Source organism: Sciurus carolinensis, chromosome 4, assembly GCF_902686445.1.
Source record: "Sciurus carolinensis chromosome 4, mSciCar1.2, whole genome shotgun sequence".
NCBI classification, from domain to species: domain Eukaryota; kingdom Metazoa; phylum Chordata; class Mammalia; order Rodentia; family Sciuridae; genus Sciurus; species Sciurus carolinensis.
In genome coordinates this window covers 101,318,992-101,336,360 of record NC_062216.1, presented here as the reverse complement: position 1 = coordinate 101,336,360, position 17,369 = coordinate 101,318,992, and the positions used below count along the sequence as shown (strand labels likewise).

The 17,369-nt window shown below is 33.0% G+C and overlaps 1 protein-coding gene across 1 annotated transcript in view; it reads right to left on the bottom strand.

Annotated features, from left to right (window-relative positions):
- Positions 1 to 466: 466 nt before the first annotated feature.
- Lrrk2 (leucine rich repeat kinase 2) overlaps positions 467 to 17,369 on the bottom strand; it is a 137,851-nt gene continuing 120,948 nt past the window's right edge. The window contains 10 exon segments of the mRNA XM_047549523.1: positions 467 to 1,394; positions 1,938 to 2,009; positions 3,746 to 3,954; positions 5,599 to 5,751; positions 9,775 to 9,959; positions 10,839 to 10,911; positions 12,150 to 12,343; positions 13,230 to 13,424; positions 14,866 to 14,966; positions 16,165 to 16,335. Coding sequence (XP_047405479.1) covers positions 1,273 to 1,394; positions 1,938 to 2,009; positions 3,746 to 3,954; positions 5,599 to 5,751; positions 9,775 to 9,959; positions 10,839 to 10,911; positions 12,150 to 12,343; positions 13,230 to 13,424; positions 14,866 to 14,966; positions 16,165 to 16,335 — 1,475 coding nt within the window. The 3' untranslated portion in view covers positions 467 to 1,272.

Sequence of the window (17,369 nt, the reverse complement as noted above, 5' to 3'; positions counted from 1 at the left end):
AGTCCTTGGAATATTAAATAGGCTTGTTATGCTATCATGGAGAATTATTAGAAATGAAGAATAATACTGGGCAGAGCCAATGGATTTACCAAAAGCAATTTTTCTGAGGTGGAAAGATTACATTTTTACATGTGTACTTGGCAGGAAGGCATTTAAATGAGTTAGGTGTAATTTAGAAGACTAGATTAGCAGCTGTTTTTACCCAACGTAGCTGAAGTTCTTCTTTAGCAGACTGAAGAGTGAGTGACATGTCTGTCCCCATGGTCTTCACAGATGTGGTAGGATACTATATAATTTTCAAAATAGAGTTTCTATCTAAATGATGTAGGATGTGCAGGGTCATAGATCTTAGGAAAGTATGAGTGGAAGAATTAGAGCAAAGCAAATGAGGAAATAAATAGCAGTGAGCTGGCTTACCACTGAAAATAAAAACAAAATCATAAAAATATCACTTGAAGAATTTTTACACCAATAATACAAATTTCAGGATATCTACATAGTTGAAAAAATAGGAAAAGAGTGACTTCGTCTTTTCTGGATATGAGAACTTTGATATGTCGTATTTTCTCATCAGTAGTTTAAAAGGAGTTTTGTTTTAGAGGAGATTGTATAAAATACATGGTTTGCATCAGCAACAGAGAGCTTTATTAGTGAAAACTCAATGTACTATTTATAAGTGTATATTAGTGCATTTAAAAACAATTCAATAAATAAAGTATTATGTGGAAAACTACTCAAAATATATTATGAGTTACATCACCAGTCCTTCTTATTTCTACCTTTTGAAACAGGGTCTTTCTACATATGGAGGTTAAAGAGGAATTTGTGATCTTTCTGCCTCAGCCTCCTAAGTCACCAAGATTAGAGATTAGCGATTAGAGGTGTGCACCACCATATCGAGCTAGCAATTCTGTTTTAAGCACAGAATTTAAAATAAAATGTATCTTCAGTATGAAAAACAAAACAAAAATGATCACATTGTAAATTTTAGTATGCATACTACAAATATTTTATATTTATTAATTAATCCCCCAAATTAATTAGGGCATATAGGAAATATAACACTGTATTTTAAATAGTTCTTTAGAACATATTTTCATCATAACTATTTTTACATATATTTAAATTAAAAATAAAACATATAAACATTTCTTCATACACACATGAGCTGTTTCAAAGGGTAAAAGTATTTCTTTCAACATAAACATTTTTAAAGAAATATTTACAAGAGATAATTTTCCTATCTAAAAACAAAGACTTCCGATGTCCTTCTTATTCAACAGACGTTCTTTTCATTTTTTCTGCTAATTCTTTTCTCACTTCAATGTGCTTTTCTAAATTTTGCACTTCATGTGGAAGATTGATGTCCCAAACAGACAAGCAAGATTGTATCTCTATAAAAAGAAAAAAAATGAAATCATGTTTCAAAACTCCACTGTAAATTATTTTTCTCCTGCTAATTTATATTTCTCATACATAAGTGCTAAACTGTTGCCATTTACAAAACTATTCTTTGACAATGTTAATAATACCTTGTAGAAAATACCAAATTTCAAGAGGCACATAGACACTTACACTATTATTTCATTTACTGAAAGAAATAGAATTTTTTCCAACATTGTTCAACATTAGGCCTCTTTTGCATATAGGTAAGTTTTAAGCAAAAAAAATTCACATTTGCTTTAAATTTGAACTAGTTCTCATTTTATAGTGACTTTTTCTATCTATTTTGAAAAATAAATATTTAACACTCCTAAATTGTTGAAACTTAATATTGAAATTTTTCTAAACTATTTACACTATATAGAAAATATCAATTAAAATTGTTGAAATGCAATGTTTATATGTAATGTTTACTTCAAATTTATAAAACACAATATGTTAGCCTCAATCACATCATTGCACTCTTTGGAATACAGAATTCTATTAAATGTTACCTTTTTGTTGTTGTATACCTTCAGTAGCTTTCCGTTTGTACCCCAAAATCAGCATGACATTTTTAAGGCTTCCTTTACCAAAACAAAATACAGAAGTTTTCTGTTAAAACAATAAATTAAACTCTACCAAAAAAAAGTAGAGTTGCAATTTTTAATTATGTGAATCTAAGAAAGCAGCTAAAGCTTACTATAAAAAGGTTTAATGTTTATGTATAATTCCAACATTATACTATTAAATGGGATAATGTGCATAAAAGTGCTTTTTTAAGTTAATTTTTAAATTTGTTCTAATTGGTTATACATGACAGCAGAATGTATTTTGACATATTATACACAGATGGAGCATAGCTTCTCATTCCTCTGGCTGTACATGGTGCTGATTGAGTCACACCAGTAGTGTAAGCATACATGTCTATAGGGTAATAATGTCTGCCTCATTCTACTGTCATTCCCATCCCCACAGTCCCACCCTCCCCTCACTCAGTGCTTTTGATATTGCAAGGCACAGATATGAGGCAGGTGAATGAAGAGTTGGACAGAAGCATAACTAACCCTCTGTCACAATATCATATTTTCTTTTCAAGTCATTTACTAATTTATCTGAAAAATATTCATCAAAAGTCTTGTATGTACTGGACTGTAAGCTAGGTCCAAAAACACATAGACCTAACTCATATGCAGATTATGTTCTGGTGAAGATAGTGACAATAGTAGGGGGAAAAAATCATGACTATGATCAATGCTATATACAGTGAAGCCACATCATCATTCACCTTGTACTCTATGTTTAAATTTATCTTTATTTTAAAATAAATCATAGGCTACTGAAATGTCACTATAATTTCAATTATGAACAACCATTTGGGTTCCAGAGTACATACACACTAAATTAGATAACAGAACAATATTGATCAAATAAGAGAGAGGAGATAACCCACTGAGACACTCATCTGCTTGGGTGAGCCCATCCTGGTAGTTAACAATCACCAAGAGCATTAATAGTTCCCTAGGAATTTTATAGAAAGTATGCATTAATATCTAATCTACCTCTGTGCAACTCTAATATCTACAAATGATGAACAGGAGAGGGTACAGGAGAAACACTTTTTTAAACATTTTCTTACAAAAGGAATCTATTTTCTTCACCATGGTCAAACATTTTATTGTTGACATACTAAACTTGTACAAACTCTACTTTTGCAGAACTAAAACTTACAGTGCTATTTTATGATCAACTTTGTATATATAATATTATGGCTTTCTAAATCAATTTATTAATCAAAGGAAGGCACTGAAGTATATTTATGTGGAAAATACATTTCACATAGGAGTCAGAATAGACATAAAAGGTTGAACAAACTTATCATGATTTGTCAATATTTGTAGATTGTGGAGTTCAGCATATATTGCTACAATAATATAAATTTGTTTATAGAATGAACAACCAAATAGAATTCTTTATTAAGGATGGGTAGCTTAGACTATGACCAAAATAAACATTTGCTTTAACTTCTTGAATGAAATAACAAAATAAACTCAAAGCTATGTCTTTCCCATTTTTGCCTTAGGTAGAAAGGAAATAAGCAATTAAGACCCAAACTGAATGTTCAGTCCCAGTCATCTGCTTCTCTTACGGGACTAAGAGCAGCTATTTCTGCCATATTTTAAATGCCTTATTTAAACTGTATCCCAGTCCTGTTTTATTATGTGAACTCTGAAGTCACTCCAAACAAAACTGGAAAGTGAAAACTTAAATTAAAATAAAGGCATATTTTTATAATCTTTGAAGACATGAAAAGGAAACTTGCCTAACTGTGCTGCCATCATGACTCTAACAGAATCACAAAAGTTGTTAATTATGCGTATAACTCGACGAGTCGAAAGATCAAGGAGTAAAACATGGCCTCCTCCAGTTCCTATCCAGAGAGCAGTGTTCTTCTGAAGGCAAAGAGTTTTCACTCTCCCAGAATAAGACATTTTGTGCTTTGATTCCTTGTTTATTTTTACCGTTACCTCCCTAGGAACCATAAAGAAAGTATGCATTAATATTTTCATCAGCAATTAGGAGAGAAAATAGATTTCTCTCTATATATGTACATATGATAAGTTTTTTAATTATGAATACATAACAATTCAGTCATCCCTTGGTATCAAGGGGCATTGGTTCTGGGACCCCTCCCCACTCCCTGCAGCTATCAGAATCAGGTGCACAAGTTCCTTATGTAAAATGACATAGTATTTGCATATTACTTACACTCACATAAACTTAAATCCTCTCTAAATTACTTACAATACCTAACACAATGCAAATGCTGTATAATAGTTATGCTGTATTGTTTAGGGAATCATGGCAAGAAAATAAATGTCTGCACATTTTCAGTACAGATGCAACTGTTATATAGGGCTAACTTCATTTCTGGTCCTAGATGGGTTCAATCTGTGCATGCAAAATGCAAGAATATGGAGAGCTGACTATGTACATTATGTTTGTTAAAATTGTGCAAAATTAACTTTGCTAAGTACCTAATATTAAAAACATTTCTCTGCTTGAAGCATAAGTTATCAAAGATGACAAAAGAATAGCACCTCATATTTAAGAAATTCTGAAACAAATAAGACTATTTTATAAATAACTCAGCTATCTAATCCAGTAAAAATAGAACAACATGCCAAATATAAATGAAAAATTAGCTTTGACAGTGCTGTCAAAAAGTCTCAAAGTTAAAAGGAAATCAAAGTATGATGGTCCTTTACATATAAAAACTACTAACACAAACCACTGAATATTTCTCCTGAGACAAAGAATAGTTTGATTCATGACAAAAATAAAGTGTCTGGAAATTTTAAAATACCAACAATTTTGAAGCTTCAGGAATTAAATCAGTCTTTACCAAATGGAAAAGTTAGCTCTTCTGAACTTGAGCCTCCTCACAATCCAAAAGAAAAACTGTAAAGATGATTCTAAGAAAGTAAGATGTGTGATCTCTTTTGATGGATCTAATGTGTAATCTAAAATATTTTCAGATGATAACAAATTCCACACAAAAAAGTAAAAATAAAACAAAAATATTAAGTGACTAGGAAATAGGTCTGGTAATGGCCCTCTTTCTCAGCGTTGGCACACAAAAAATATTCTTGATGAGCAATCTGAGCTTTGTTTCCCATTCCCCACCAGCTTACCTGTTGAATCAGACCACCATGTCTGTCATTGTGGGTCTTAATCCTCCCTCCTTAGTGCACTGATCAGTTCAGTAGCCTCCCCCTTTCCATATTTTTCTATTATTTTGTGACATTTTTCTTTATATTACAGCATCTTTGGGCAAGTAATTTTAATTATAAGTATTAACATTTGATACTGTGACAATTCTAGATGTACACCCAATAGTGAATCTAGCATGACCACTTTTAAAATGACTATTTTTTTCACTTAGCAAATATTCTTAGTAATACCATATAGTATGTTCCTATTCTTTTACTTTCCCAAAATGAAATTTACTGATTATCAAAAGATGGTGCTGACAACCATTAACAATTTTTTTCTGCATGTTCAAAATTTTTCTATTTAGAGGAAAAAGGAAGAAAACTAAGTAGAGCTCCCTCCTTTGTGCAGCCTGAAGGACAGAGACAGTTCTGACAAGCAGAAAATAACCAAAGAACTTACTTTAAAAAGTGTACACAGTCTATGAGTTCACAGAGTTTTTCAGTTTTCTTATCCCACACTTCCACAACAGGGCTATTTTTCTTAGCAATATAGAGAGCTGTGTCTACTGCCACTGCTATGATATTAGAATCACTGTAAGCTGCATAAGAAAACCTAGGGTAGGATAAAAGAATGTCAAAAAAGATATAATAACACTTTATGATAGTTCCTAAGGAATATAAAGCTAACACTATTATGAAAATAAGCTACACTGTTGCCTTTATCTCATGTTCTCCTCTAATCACCCTGAATTGAATGTATAACTTATTTTGCTACTTTACTTACTTTTGGTGACTTTAAATTGGTTTCTCTTGATAAAAAATAAATAAATAAAGCCTATAACTAATGTTTATTTTTGGTTTAGTTTTAATTTATTTTAGTTCTATCTGGTTCTTTATGGGATTTTATATTGCATCTTAAGTTTTAAAAGAAATATGATATCTTTAATTTTAGATGTTGCAACTAAATCATTGTTGTCCTGAATGTTTGGAAAATTAAAAACAAGTCATTTACACCAGAGCTCTCAAATATAAGATGTTGAAATAAGTTCAGTGGCTTGTCTTCAGGGCTGAAAGGAAAGATATTCTTGCAGAAACATAAATTAATGAAGTTACCAGAAAAAAATTCACAACATCCAAACATAAACAGAAAGTAAATTGTTTCCCATTCCCCACTCTTTTAAAATGAAAGAAAAAAAACCAGTATTTTAAAATAACTCTCAGCCAACCTAAGACATGTGGCATTGTACATATTTCACAAACAGATTGGCGACCATAAGCCCCATCTGCATAGCAAGCTCCTCTTCAGCCTTTGAGGCTTAACCTAAATGTCAGCTCCTCTGGAATTCCTCCCTGATCCATCAAAAGAGAGTAACCATTCCTTCTCCCACTGGTGTAGCTGTACTTTTATAGGCCTTATTAAACAACATTTTAGCTGAACATGGTGGTGCACATCTGTAATTCCAGCTACTCAGGAGGCTGAGGCCAGAGAATCATGTATTCGAGCCCAGCCTGGACACCTTAGCAGGACCCTATCTCAAAATAAAAACAGCCAAAAAAAGAAAGAAAAAATATATTTTTTTTATTTATTAGTGTCTCCTGCACACTAGAAAGTAAGTTTAATTTCTTCAGGACAAGAATATCTTTTTTATATATACGCAATCTAGTGAAGAGTTATTGTACCTCTGATACACCTGGCAATTTATCAATTGTTCTGACTGTATACCAGACAGAGGGTAGACTGATGAAGAACAAACTAACAGAATCAATGAATTACCAGAAAAAAGTAAAATAGTTAAAATTGCAATTGAATCACAAAGATAATATGAAAAGACCACAGGGATATAACAATAATCAATATGTCCTAGTGTGGAAATATTATTTTCTCCACTTTTTAAAAATTCTTCCAAGAGAGATAAAAATATGATATGTTTGCAGAGAGCCAATATTTAAGTTAATTTCTTTAGGGGTACTAGCTATTTTAATAAAAGATAGTTCCAGTTAGCACAAAATCTTACATGGAATTTTAGAATTTACAAAATATTTGTGTGTGTTATCTTGTTTGAATCTTCAAAATAAACTTATACAATATGATAAATCTCAATATAATTATAGGGAAAAAAGCTTTCAAATGCTAAAGAATTTTCTCAAGGTCACATGACTATCATGTAGCAGGCTAAGGACAAAGCAAATCCTTTGGGGTCTCCTGGCTCCAAAGACAGCTTCTTTAACTAAACACCACGCCTTTCAGTCAGGATTTGCTGATGGTGATAAGGTAAAGATAATGAGGTAGCTGTGGCTCATGAAATGATATCTTTTTAGTGGGAAAGAGTCCAGGAAACAGAAGATGCAGTTTTTAGAGGAAAGCAATAGTTTCAAGTATTTACAGTTATTTATGAGACTAGCTCATAATCTCTTTTGAGAGATTATTATCTTTGAGAACCTGATATTTATGGATGTCCTCTAGTAAAGCATCTATCCTCCAACTCATATGGAATTTTAAGGGGTTGATTGATACCAATGATGCCATAAAGTGCTCTAGGAAATGAAACAGTTCCAGGCCTTTTCTTTAAAGGTTTTCAGGTTTGTATAGTTGGGTTAAAAATGTAAATGACAGCTGGGCACCAACAGCTCAGGAGGCTGAGGCAGGAGGATAGAGAGTTCACAGTCAGCCTCGGCAACAGTGAGATGCTAAGTAAATCAGTGAGACCCTGTCTCTAAATAAAATACAAAATAGAGTTGAGGATGTGGCTCAGTAGTCAAGGGCCCCTGAGGTCAATCCCCAGTACCAAAAAAATAAAAATAAAAATGATAAATGTAAATGATAATGGGAATGCAAGAACCCAAATAGTTCCACATGCTAGTTACCAAATTTTCGAACAGGACAAAAAATTAAAATCCTCACCCACCAGGTTTTATATCACAGTGTATCTTAAACCCCGACCATGTGCTTGACCCTGAATCACCTGAAAACTGGAAAAGCAAAACAATATTAAAGAGTGGGCCTCATTTCTAGCTTAATTGGTCTGATATCATTCTTTGAGGTGCGCCCAGGCACAAGATGATTTTCAGTTACCTTGTGGTTTCTAAAGCACAGCCAATGTTCAGAACCAGCAGGTCTAGTGATAATAAAACACTGTTTTTAAATGCAATCATAAGAATGTGATAACTATTGTAGAAGGAAACAGCAGATGCAATGGAAGCACAAATTGAAGGCACCTGATGGGTGGGATTAGGAACAGCCACTTAGAGGAAGCAGCATTTGGACTGAAATAGGCAGAAGGCATAACAATCATCCAAAGAGAAAACCATACTCAAAGACTTGAGGCCAATGGGAGAAGACTGTCTTTGAGAAAAGAGACAATTTCAGTTTAGCTAAAGCACAGAGGGCTGGGAAGTTTCAATACATAATCTAGAGCGGTAAGCAAGGACTAAATCATGAAGGACCTGGTAAGGCTACCTTAGGAATGTGGGCTTCATGCAAAGGACAACTACATGCAACTGAAGAATCTTAAAGAGAACTGGATAGAAAGATGCTATTGTTCATGTGGCCACAGATGATGGAAGATACTCTGGCCCGTAGTAGCAGCAGAGGAGACAATGAGAAGTACAAGGACTTGAGGGACAATTATAATTAGGAGAGTCAGTGAATAATGGGGGAAAGTGACCAAAATTTACTCCCAAATTTCAATCTTGGGCAACCACAGGGATATTGGAAACTAGGGTAGTCCCTGAAATAGGAAACTGTGACCCAAAGCTAATAATAATCTTAATAATAGTTAACATTTATTTAGAGCTTACTGGGTGCTAGGCATTACATTAAGCTCCTTACATTAATTTTCATATTTAATCTCCCAATCACCCCTTTTAAATAGAGTGTATTATGATCTTCAAGTAAGAGACAGCTAAAGATTTAAAAGGTTCTTACCCAACTTCATAAAACCAAGAAAGAGCAAAGCAATATTTAAACTTTAATTTATGCTCTTGGCCACCACTATCCTACACTGCTTATCACTAAGGAACACAATAAAAAGAAGCAAACAGATCAGGTTAAATTACAATAAAAATTGGAACAATAAATTGGAATGAGGTTCATATTTTGTTTTTTTCTTGTTTGAAACTGATAATCACTAACTTGGTTATAATTTTGATAATCAATTAACAAATCTAGAAATGACTTCAATCCTACAAGTCTCTTTTACAATTTATCCTTAATGGAATTCCCCTAAACTGAATATATAAATATATGTAAGAGATATTCATAATACACACACACACACACACACACACACATATATATATATGAAACTCATGAATTTATTACAATATGGAGTTGACTGTCTTGTAATTCCACATTTAATTTGAAATTGAGATAATAAAATTGTTTAAAATGTAATTGGTACATATGCTAGGATAATGATGGGTTTATACACTATCCCAAAAGTGATTAGACAAGTTGAATTTTTAAAATGTGTATCCACTTTCTGGAATTTTCTATGATGTGTGTTTATTTTTATAGTAGACAACTAAATTATACTTTTTAAAATGTTCATTTTAGATTATCAATAATATTGATATGACTGTAAAGAATAAGCACAAATAAATGGTAAACTAGTTGCATAAAAAGAAAACAACTTACAGCTGATTTGTCCTTGTCTCAATGAGTTTCTGAACAGTGAAATCATTAGAAAAAGAGAAAACCTTTGTGCCACATCCTCCCCACATGATGTTCTTTTCAGATGAATTCACGGATTCACTCAAACACATCAGTGGAGTGCTGACATTCCCTATATTTAGTGTCTTCAAAGGAGAAGCTCCTTTACACTTTGACAAAGAGAGAAAACACATTCAGCATACTGAATATCTATGGAATGAAACACTGCAAAATTTTGCTTTCTGAAACTACTTCCCATTTTAAAGGACTGGAGACATCGAAATAAAAATTCATAGTATTCAAAGTATAAGTAATATTTAATATCCAAAGTAGGACTTTATTAAAATGGCATTAAAATATTATTCCTATAGCCAAGATCTTTACTTCATAAAAACTGTATAAGAAATAACCTAGGGCTTATACTCTGCCTTTGTGTGTTTCTTTACATAGTAAGGTTTGGTATTGAGGAGTGAGTGGGTAGAAAGTTGAGAGAACAAATGGATCCATAGATTAGTGGATGGATGAAGGAATAAATGCTTTAATGACTAAATAAAAATTTGAAGATCAGAAAGTTAAATGATTTCTTCAGTGCTGAAGAAAAAGTGAATGGCAAGACAAATTTGTTCTTTCTCTCTCAAATGTGTGTGTGTGTGTGTGTGTGTGTGTGTGTGTGCACTGAATCCAGGGCTTTATGTTAAGAACAGTCTTCTAAGCTATACCCCCAAGGCATAAGCCAGATTTAAAACTTAAATATTCTTTGTTTTATTCCACAATATATTTCTAAGGAATTATCTGCTTCATTCATACTACTCTTGACATTACAAATCTGATCTCATCAATCACGTTATCCTTAGTTCATTCATTAAAAAAAAATACAATCAGAAGTGTTTCAGAGGAATCACTGTGTTCAAAACTTTATGAAGCAATAAAGAAGATAAAAAGGAGAACTTAACTATCCTCATTCTCAAGGAGCTTATAATCACATAGTAAAGGGGTGGGATACATAAAGGGTTTTAAATGAATTAGATGTACAATGCATTCCACATTACCTTAACAGCCTTATCTTCAAAAATCACTAAATTGCCATCAGCAGTTCCCACCAAAAGAAAATTCTTTTGCTTGCTAAAAGGAAAAAATGCCAAAGCTATTACAAAAAGAATATTTATATTGACTAAGAAGCCCTTAAAGTTCTCCCCAGCTTGACTAAACTTTAGGCAGGTTTCTTGCTGACTAGTCTCCTACCCTCCCTTTTCTTAGAGCATTTACTTTAGAAAACTTGCAATTATAAATTCTTTCTCTGTTCCTTTGAGATATAAATCTTTTCCCAGCCTCTTTCCAGTTTTGTAATCCAGGAAACCTTTCCCAAGGACATAGGAGCTATCCCTTTAAAATTTAATCATCAAGAGAAATGGCCTCCCTATTTCCCAGTCTCTGTGGGAGGGTAGGGGACTACCTTCAATAAGGGAATATTAGCAAAAGTAGATGGTTAACCATCCTCCAACACTTTTCCACAACTGTAGTTCAGTCCTGTGCTTAAAACTCTCCCACCTTTTATGGTGGTGTTGGGTTCAATCTCTCTCTCCTATCATGATTGCCTTGGATCAAGTCTACCTTGCCTGTCTAACCATCCAGTACTATTTCTCTTGAATGATGTCCAAATAGTTTCAACTTCAAAATTGCCAGTAAAGTTTGTATTTCAGATACCAAAAACTTTTGTTTCACATTTTTCTGATACTTTTCTTCCAGTACTGACTCAAACCAGAGAAGTATATGGGGCATAATCTTAATGGCTCCTGGAAATCGTCCTGCCCAAATATTACAGCAGTGAACCTATGACTCACACTTGAAATTTTGCCATTTAAATAAATTTCTTTGGGATAAGATCCCTATAAATGATAAGGGTTTAGTCATTTTTGCCTATTAACAACTTATTAATTTCTTAGATTCTTTTCCAATTTGGTGGTTATATTACTGATATTTTTAAGTCTGGCACATAATAGGCTTATTATTATTATTTTATTCATTCTTTCTTTGATATATGTATATACATATACACATATAAATAAAATTCATCTTCCAAGAGGCCCTACTGAGGTACATTGACATAAGAAGTAGAGGTAGGGCCACAGCTGAGGTAACAGCCTCAAGAAGCAGTTGGCTCATTTTATGATAGCCTCAGCTAAATCTGCATATAGAAAAATAATAACTTCCATTGTGACCCAATCCCCTTGAAATATGCAAACCAATGAAAATAGGCTAAAAATGAGCAATCTTTGGCAATCTGGCAACAATTTTGCATACAATTAAATCACCTAAAGGGTATATAATTTTCATTCATTCAACTAAATTCACAACCATACCTTTGCTTGGAAAAGGAATTGCAATACAAACAGGTAACGGCATCAGTCATCTTTTCAAGGGTGTGTCTCTTCGTCCCGTCTTCAGTATTGATGACTAGGAGAGTACCAGCCTGAGTCCCACACACAATCCAGCTTTCTTTTTCCGCAGGAAGATGCACCAGGGCCAAGCACAGTATTCTACTATCAGTTACTTCCTGTTAACAGAAGTAGTTACTCTCTAACTTGACTTTAAGTAACAAAAACTGGTATAGGACAAAAAAAGTGCTGTCATCAACATACTTAACTTCTCTATCTTTGTGCATTTACTTTTAAAAACAATGCTAATTTTATTCAATTTTGAACAATATTTGAGTTAACTGACAAACAATTTATGCCTTCCTAATGTATCTGAAACCAAAACTATTTATTCAGTATCAGCAAAACCATATGCGAGGATCGTTCAACCTTAGGCATAATTTTAGTCATAACATTTATTTTGAGACAACAATCAAAGTATCAGGTTATTGTTTAAGCCAAGAAATATATCTATTAATCAGTTTTATCTACAACTTATTATCTTCAGTAAATGGTGACTGTCCTCCGCTCAGACCTGTCTCTTCACCACAGAATGCTGGCAGCTGATGGGCACAGGCTGGCCCAGAAATGCCTAAGGAAATACTGGCCCCCTTGCTGGTGACAGGTATTCTGTGGTGCTATTCACATTCCAGAACTCTTTGTGGGTAAAGGCTGAAGCTCAACTTCCTCAGAAACCACAGTTGTGGTGAGCTTCCTCTTCTGTACCTTCTGACTTCCTCTACTTCCTTCCAAGTTTCTCTCTCCCTGAATCACATGCAAAAGATTACCTGTCTCAGGCTCTGTTTCTGGAGACACTGACCAAAAGCACACATATACTTTGGTTTTAAAACAAAACAGACTAATTTCATGCAAATTCCTGTGTTCTAACAGAAAGTTAATTTAATAATATTCCTACATTGGCTCTTACCTAATTTTTTCCAAAGTAACCGTAATTGGTATATACTTTAAATTATATTAAAATAAGTGTTCTAAAAGAATTCTAATTTAAAGAGTATTCGGATTTACCTCAGAGGTGAGTCCTTCGGTGTTTAAGTCAAGAAACAAGAGCTGACCTTTGTCAGTGTGCCCACAGCCAAGCCAAATGCGTGCATTCTTGCTGTTAGGATTTGTAGCGACCATGCATTCAACAATAATGTTTTTGGGTATTAAAATGTGTCTCATCAGACAGATTAAATCAGCTGAATTCAAAGTGTCAAAGACCTGAGAAAGTTTTAAAATAATAAAACAACACACATGTCGAGTTAATTCCTTTTTAAAGATCAAATACAGAACTAAATATTATTGTTCTATCAAGCAAAACCTGAACTTGTTAAACTGTGATCTCCCAGATTATCAAGATTAATAATCTAAACTACAGATAAAATTACACTGAAACAAATACACAGTTTCAAACTATACATATTTTGTATATTTGGCATATATTTTTTTTAATTTGAAAAGAACAGCTCAAAAGTGTCAACTGACCAGAGTTTTAGCAATATAAGCAATATAGAATGAGTGAAGAATAATTCTTATTAAAATTCCAGTCAGTTGACACTTTTAATCTGTTATTTTCTTTTTTCACATTAAACACACACACACACACACACACACACACACACACACAAGAGGATATATCATGCCCAGTATAAAACTATGTGTCGTTTTTCAGTATAATCTTATCTGTAGTTTGGATTGTTAATCTTGATGATCTGGGTGGATCACAGTTTAACAAATCACAAAGTGATCTTAAGTTTTAAGTAGAACTAAGCCTAAAAATAGCCAAAACATTCCTAGATATGAAAATTAAGTGAGGAAAAGAAATTATAATAAAACTAAAGGAAAAATAGCTGAGTTGACCAATGGAAGAAAATATGTGTGTGAAGATGTCTATGTATTTTTGATAAATTCCAAAATGTTCATGTCAGATCAATGAGGAAAAAGAAGGAGAAACTAATAAATAAGCTGGAAAAATTGGCTTTCCACTTGGAAACAGGAAATGGGACCCAGATAAAAATATAAATTCTATATGGATTAAGGACTTAAATGCCAAAAGCAAAACTCTAAATTTTTTAAAGAAATCATAGGTAAATGTTGTGACTCTGGGGGAAAGGACTCCTGAAAACAGAACTTGAAATGTAATACCCACAAAAAAGAATTTTTAATTTATACAAATTAAAATTAAGAAATTCTTCTATTCATTTAAGGGTACTCGAAGAGACATAGAAAAAGGCAAACCACACAAACTCAGAAAAAATAATTGAACATATATAATCAAAAGAGGATGAGTATACTATTTTTAAAGAATGTCCTTATGTGATCTGTAGGCAAATGGATAAAATAATGAACAGGCATTTCACAGAAGAAGAAATGTATAATATATATATTATATTACATATATGTAGTACAATATAAATATATGTATTACACACACACACACACACACACACACACACACACACAACCAGGTAAAGACATAACGGGACATCTGGGGTGTTGTCAATATTTTTTGTGTGTGCCAAGATAATGGAGATTATAGGAGTTCTGCCTTATAACTATTTTTAACTCTATGTGTATGTTTACTTATGTGTTTGAGTACATATATTTGAAGATTTTATGTATATATATATAAAATACAAAATAACAATTTTCGATGGAATACCTGGGCAGAAGTAGGCCTTTCTTGAGGATTTTCTTTCAAACACTTTTTAATTAACTTCTCAACCATAGGCCATGGGGCACAACCATATTCTTTAACTGGATCTGAAACATGAAAAAATATCATGCTAGTACACTAAATGAATTAAAATTTATTTTCTCTCAACATATTTGAGAAGTTCAAACATTGGAAAGGAAATCACTAATCCCCCTAATCCTATATTTACTGTGATCTTACTTGTCACAAAATTAAAGCAAATTTTGTAACTTGGTCTCCACTAAAACATCAAAACAGATGTTTCGATATCTTTAGGGTATAAAAAGAGACACAAATACCAAATGAACAAAATAAGAGATTTCCAATCCTTACCTGTGTTTAAAATAGATTTTGAAAACACTTTCGCTCCTATACTAATTGGGTTTCTATGGAAATACTTTTTAATACTCAAAGTAAGCAAGCATTTAATTTCCATATCACTGAAGTTGGATTGTGCACATTGTTTTTTATAAGAGGAATGCCACACTTTGGGTTGGTGAAGAAGAGAGTCCTGGACACATTCCCTGGAAACCTAACTGCTAAAATAAGGGAGATGACCTAGCTGTTATCCAAAGTTTATTTAAAATAACAATAAATATCCTTTGCCATTATCTTTAAAGGCCCCCTAAAAGGAACAGTTAATGCTGTATTCCTTTTACCTGGCCCACTGTGCACACTCAGAAGTTATTTTTTACATGAGAAGGAAAGCTGAATACACGAGAAACAGCTAAATAAATATAAAAGATACTATGTAGTGGGAACTAAAGTGATGATCAAGTAATGAAAGACAAGATCCTAAGATTTCTTGAAAGCATGTGAAAAACCATTCAAAATAAGGTTGGAGCTCATTAAATACTCATTTACTAATTCTTATTAATATTTATTACTAAAATTATTATTATAAATAATTCAAGCTTTCCTTCATCCATATAAACTATTTTGCTCCAAGAAAGATAAAACACCGTGGGCTGGTGGGAAAATAGCAGCTATGAAAATTAGAAGTCACCAAATCAGGTTCCAAAGGCAATTTTCCTTCCCTGAGTATTCTAAATAGAATAGCAGATACGCTAATATTCACTTGGAATTTTTTAGACCTAAAACTTCTACCTTTTCCTATGGTTTTTATTAACGTATCACAAGATTTTAAAATGTCCATACACTAAACAGAAATCATCAGCTATGAAATGAATTCAGTATACAACTACTTAGAAATGAAGTGACTGATACCAAGGAAAAAATCTTTATTGTAGATGAAATAGAACTTACCAGGTAATTTTCCTTGTATTGCTAATTCATCAAACTCATTTGGAAACTTTAATCCCTCTACTATTCTACTACCAGTTGTCAAAATGTCATAGAGTAGCAAACCAAATGAATAAACGTCAGCCTGTTGGTTATAAATGACATTTCCTCTGGCAACTTCAGGTGCACGAAACCCTGAAAGCAAGCAAATACAGCAATAAATATGCCCAAACCTGGGCCCACTTATTCAATGGGACATATTCATAAGCTATGTGCCAAAGAAGAGAGTCAAGGAGATAAGTTGTAAATCATGCCATGCCACCTCTATAAACAGACAGATTAATAGATCAGTGAAGCCTTGTCCCAGGACACTTCACACCAAGGTTGATCTTGAAGAATAATAAGATCTTTCAATCTTTATTATAAGATCTCATAACCCCATTATAAGTTCTTCAATCTTCAATTAGATTAATTAGAGGAAGAATAAGAATAAACATTCAAATATAAATTATTAGAGATTTCATAATTAAAGAAATGAAGCCCAATAGGAAAAAATTCTGTATTATTTTTCTCATTCCTAATAAAAACTATTACCAGAGCTGTGACTTAAAAAGAGATGGTGAGGAGCTGGGTGCAGTGACACATGCTTATAATCCCAGCAGTTCAGGAGGCTGAGGTAGGAGGATTGCAAGTATAAAGCCAGCCTCAGCAAAAAAAAAAGTGAGGTACTAAGCAACTCAGTGAGACTCTGTCTCTAAATAAATTACAAAGTAGGGCTGGGGATGTGGCTTAGTGATCGAGTGTCCCTGAGTTCAATACCCAGTACCAAAAGAGAGAGAGAGAGAGAGAGAGAGAGAGAGAGAGAGGGAGAGAGAAGTGAGGAACTTTCCAGACTCCACCCAAAGTCCCTATAACCTGGTCTAAAATTCCAATGTTCCCATTATTTGCAGGACTTAAGACATGTCCTACGGAATGAAGAATAAAAATAATAACCACAGTTAGAACAAATAAAAGCCCTCCATCTCAGGCTCATACCTGAAATTCTTTTAAAAGAAAATAAACCTTTCATTCCATATGTGAGATAAATTGCTTTTAAATTCTTCAGAGAAAAATGATTAATTTCAACATTATTAGTAATAGTAAAAATATCAGCAATCCAAAGAAATTCATCCACAAAGGAAAACAGTTAAACAATGTATACTGTACAGTGAAAAAACAATCTTTTCTTG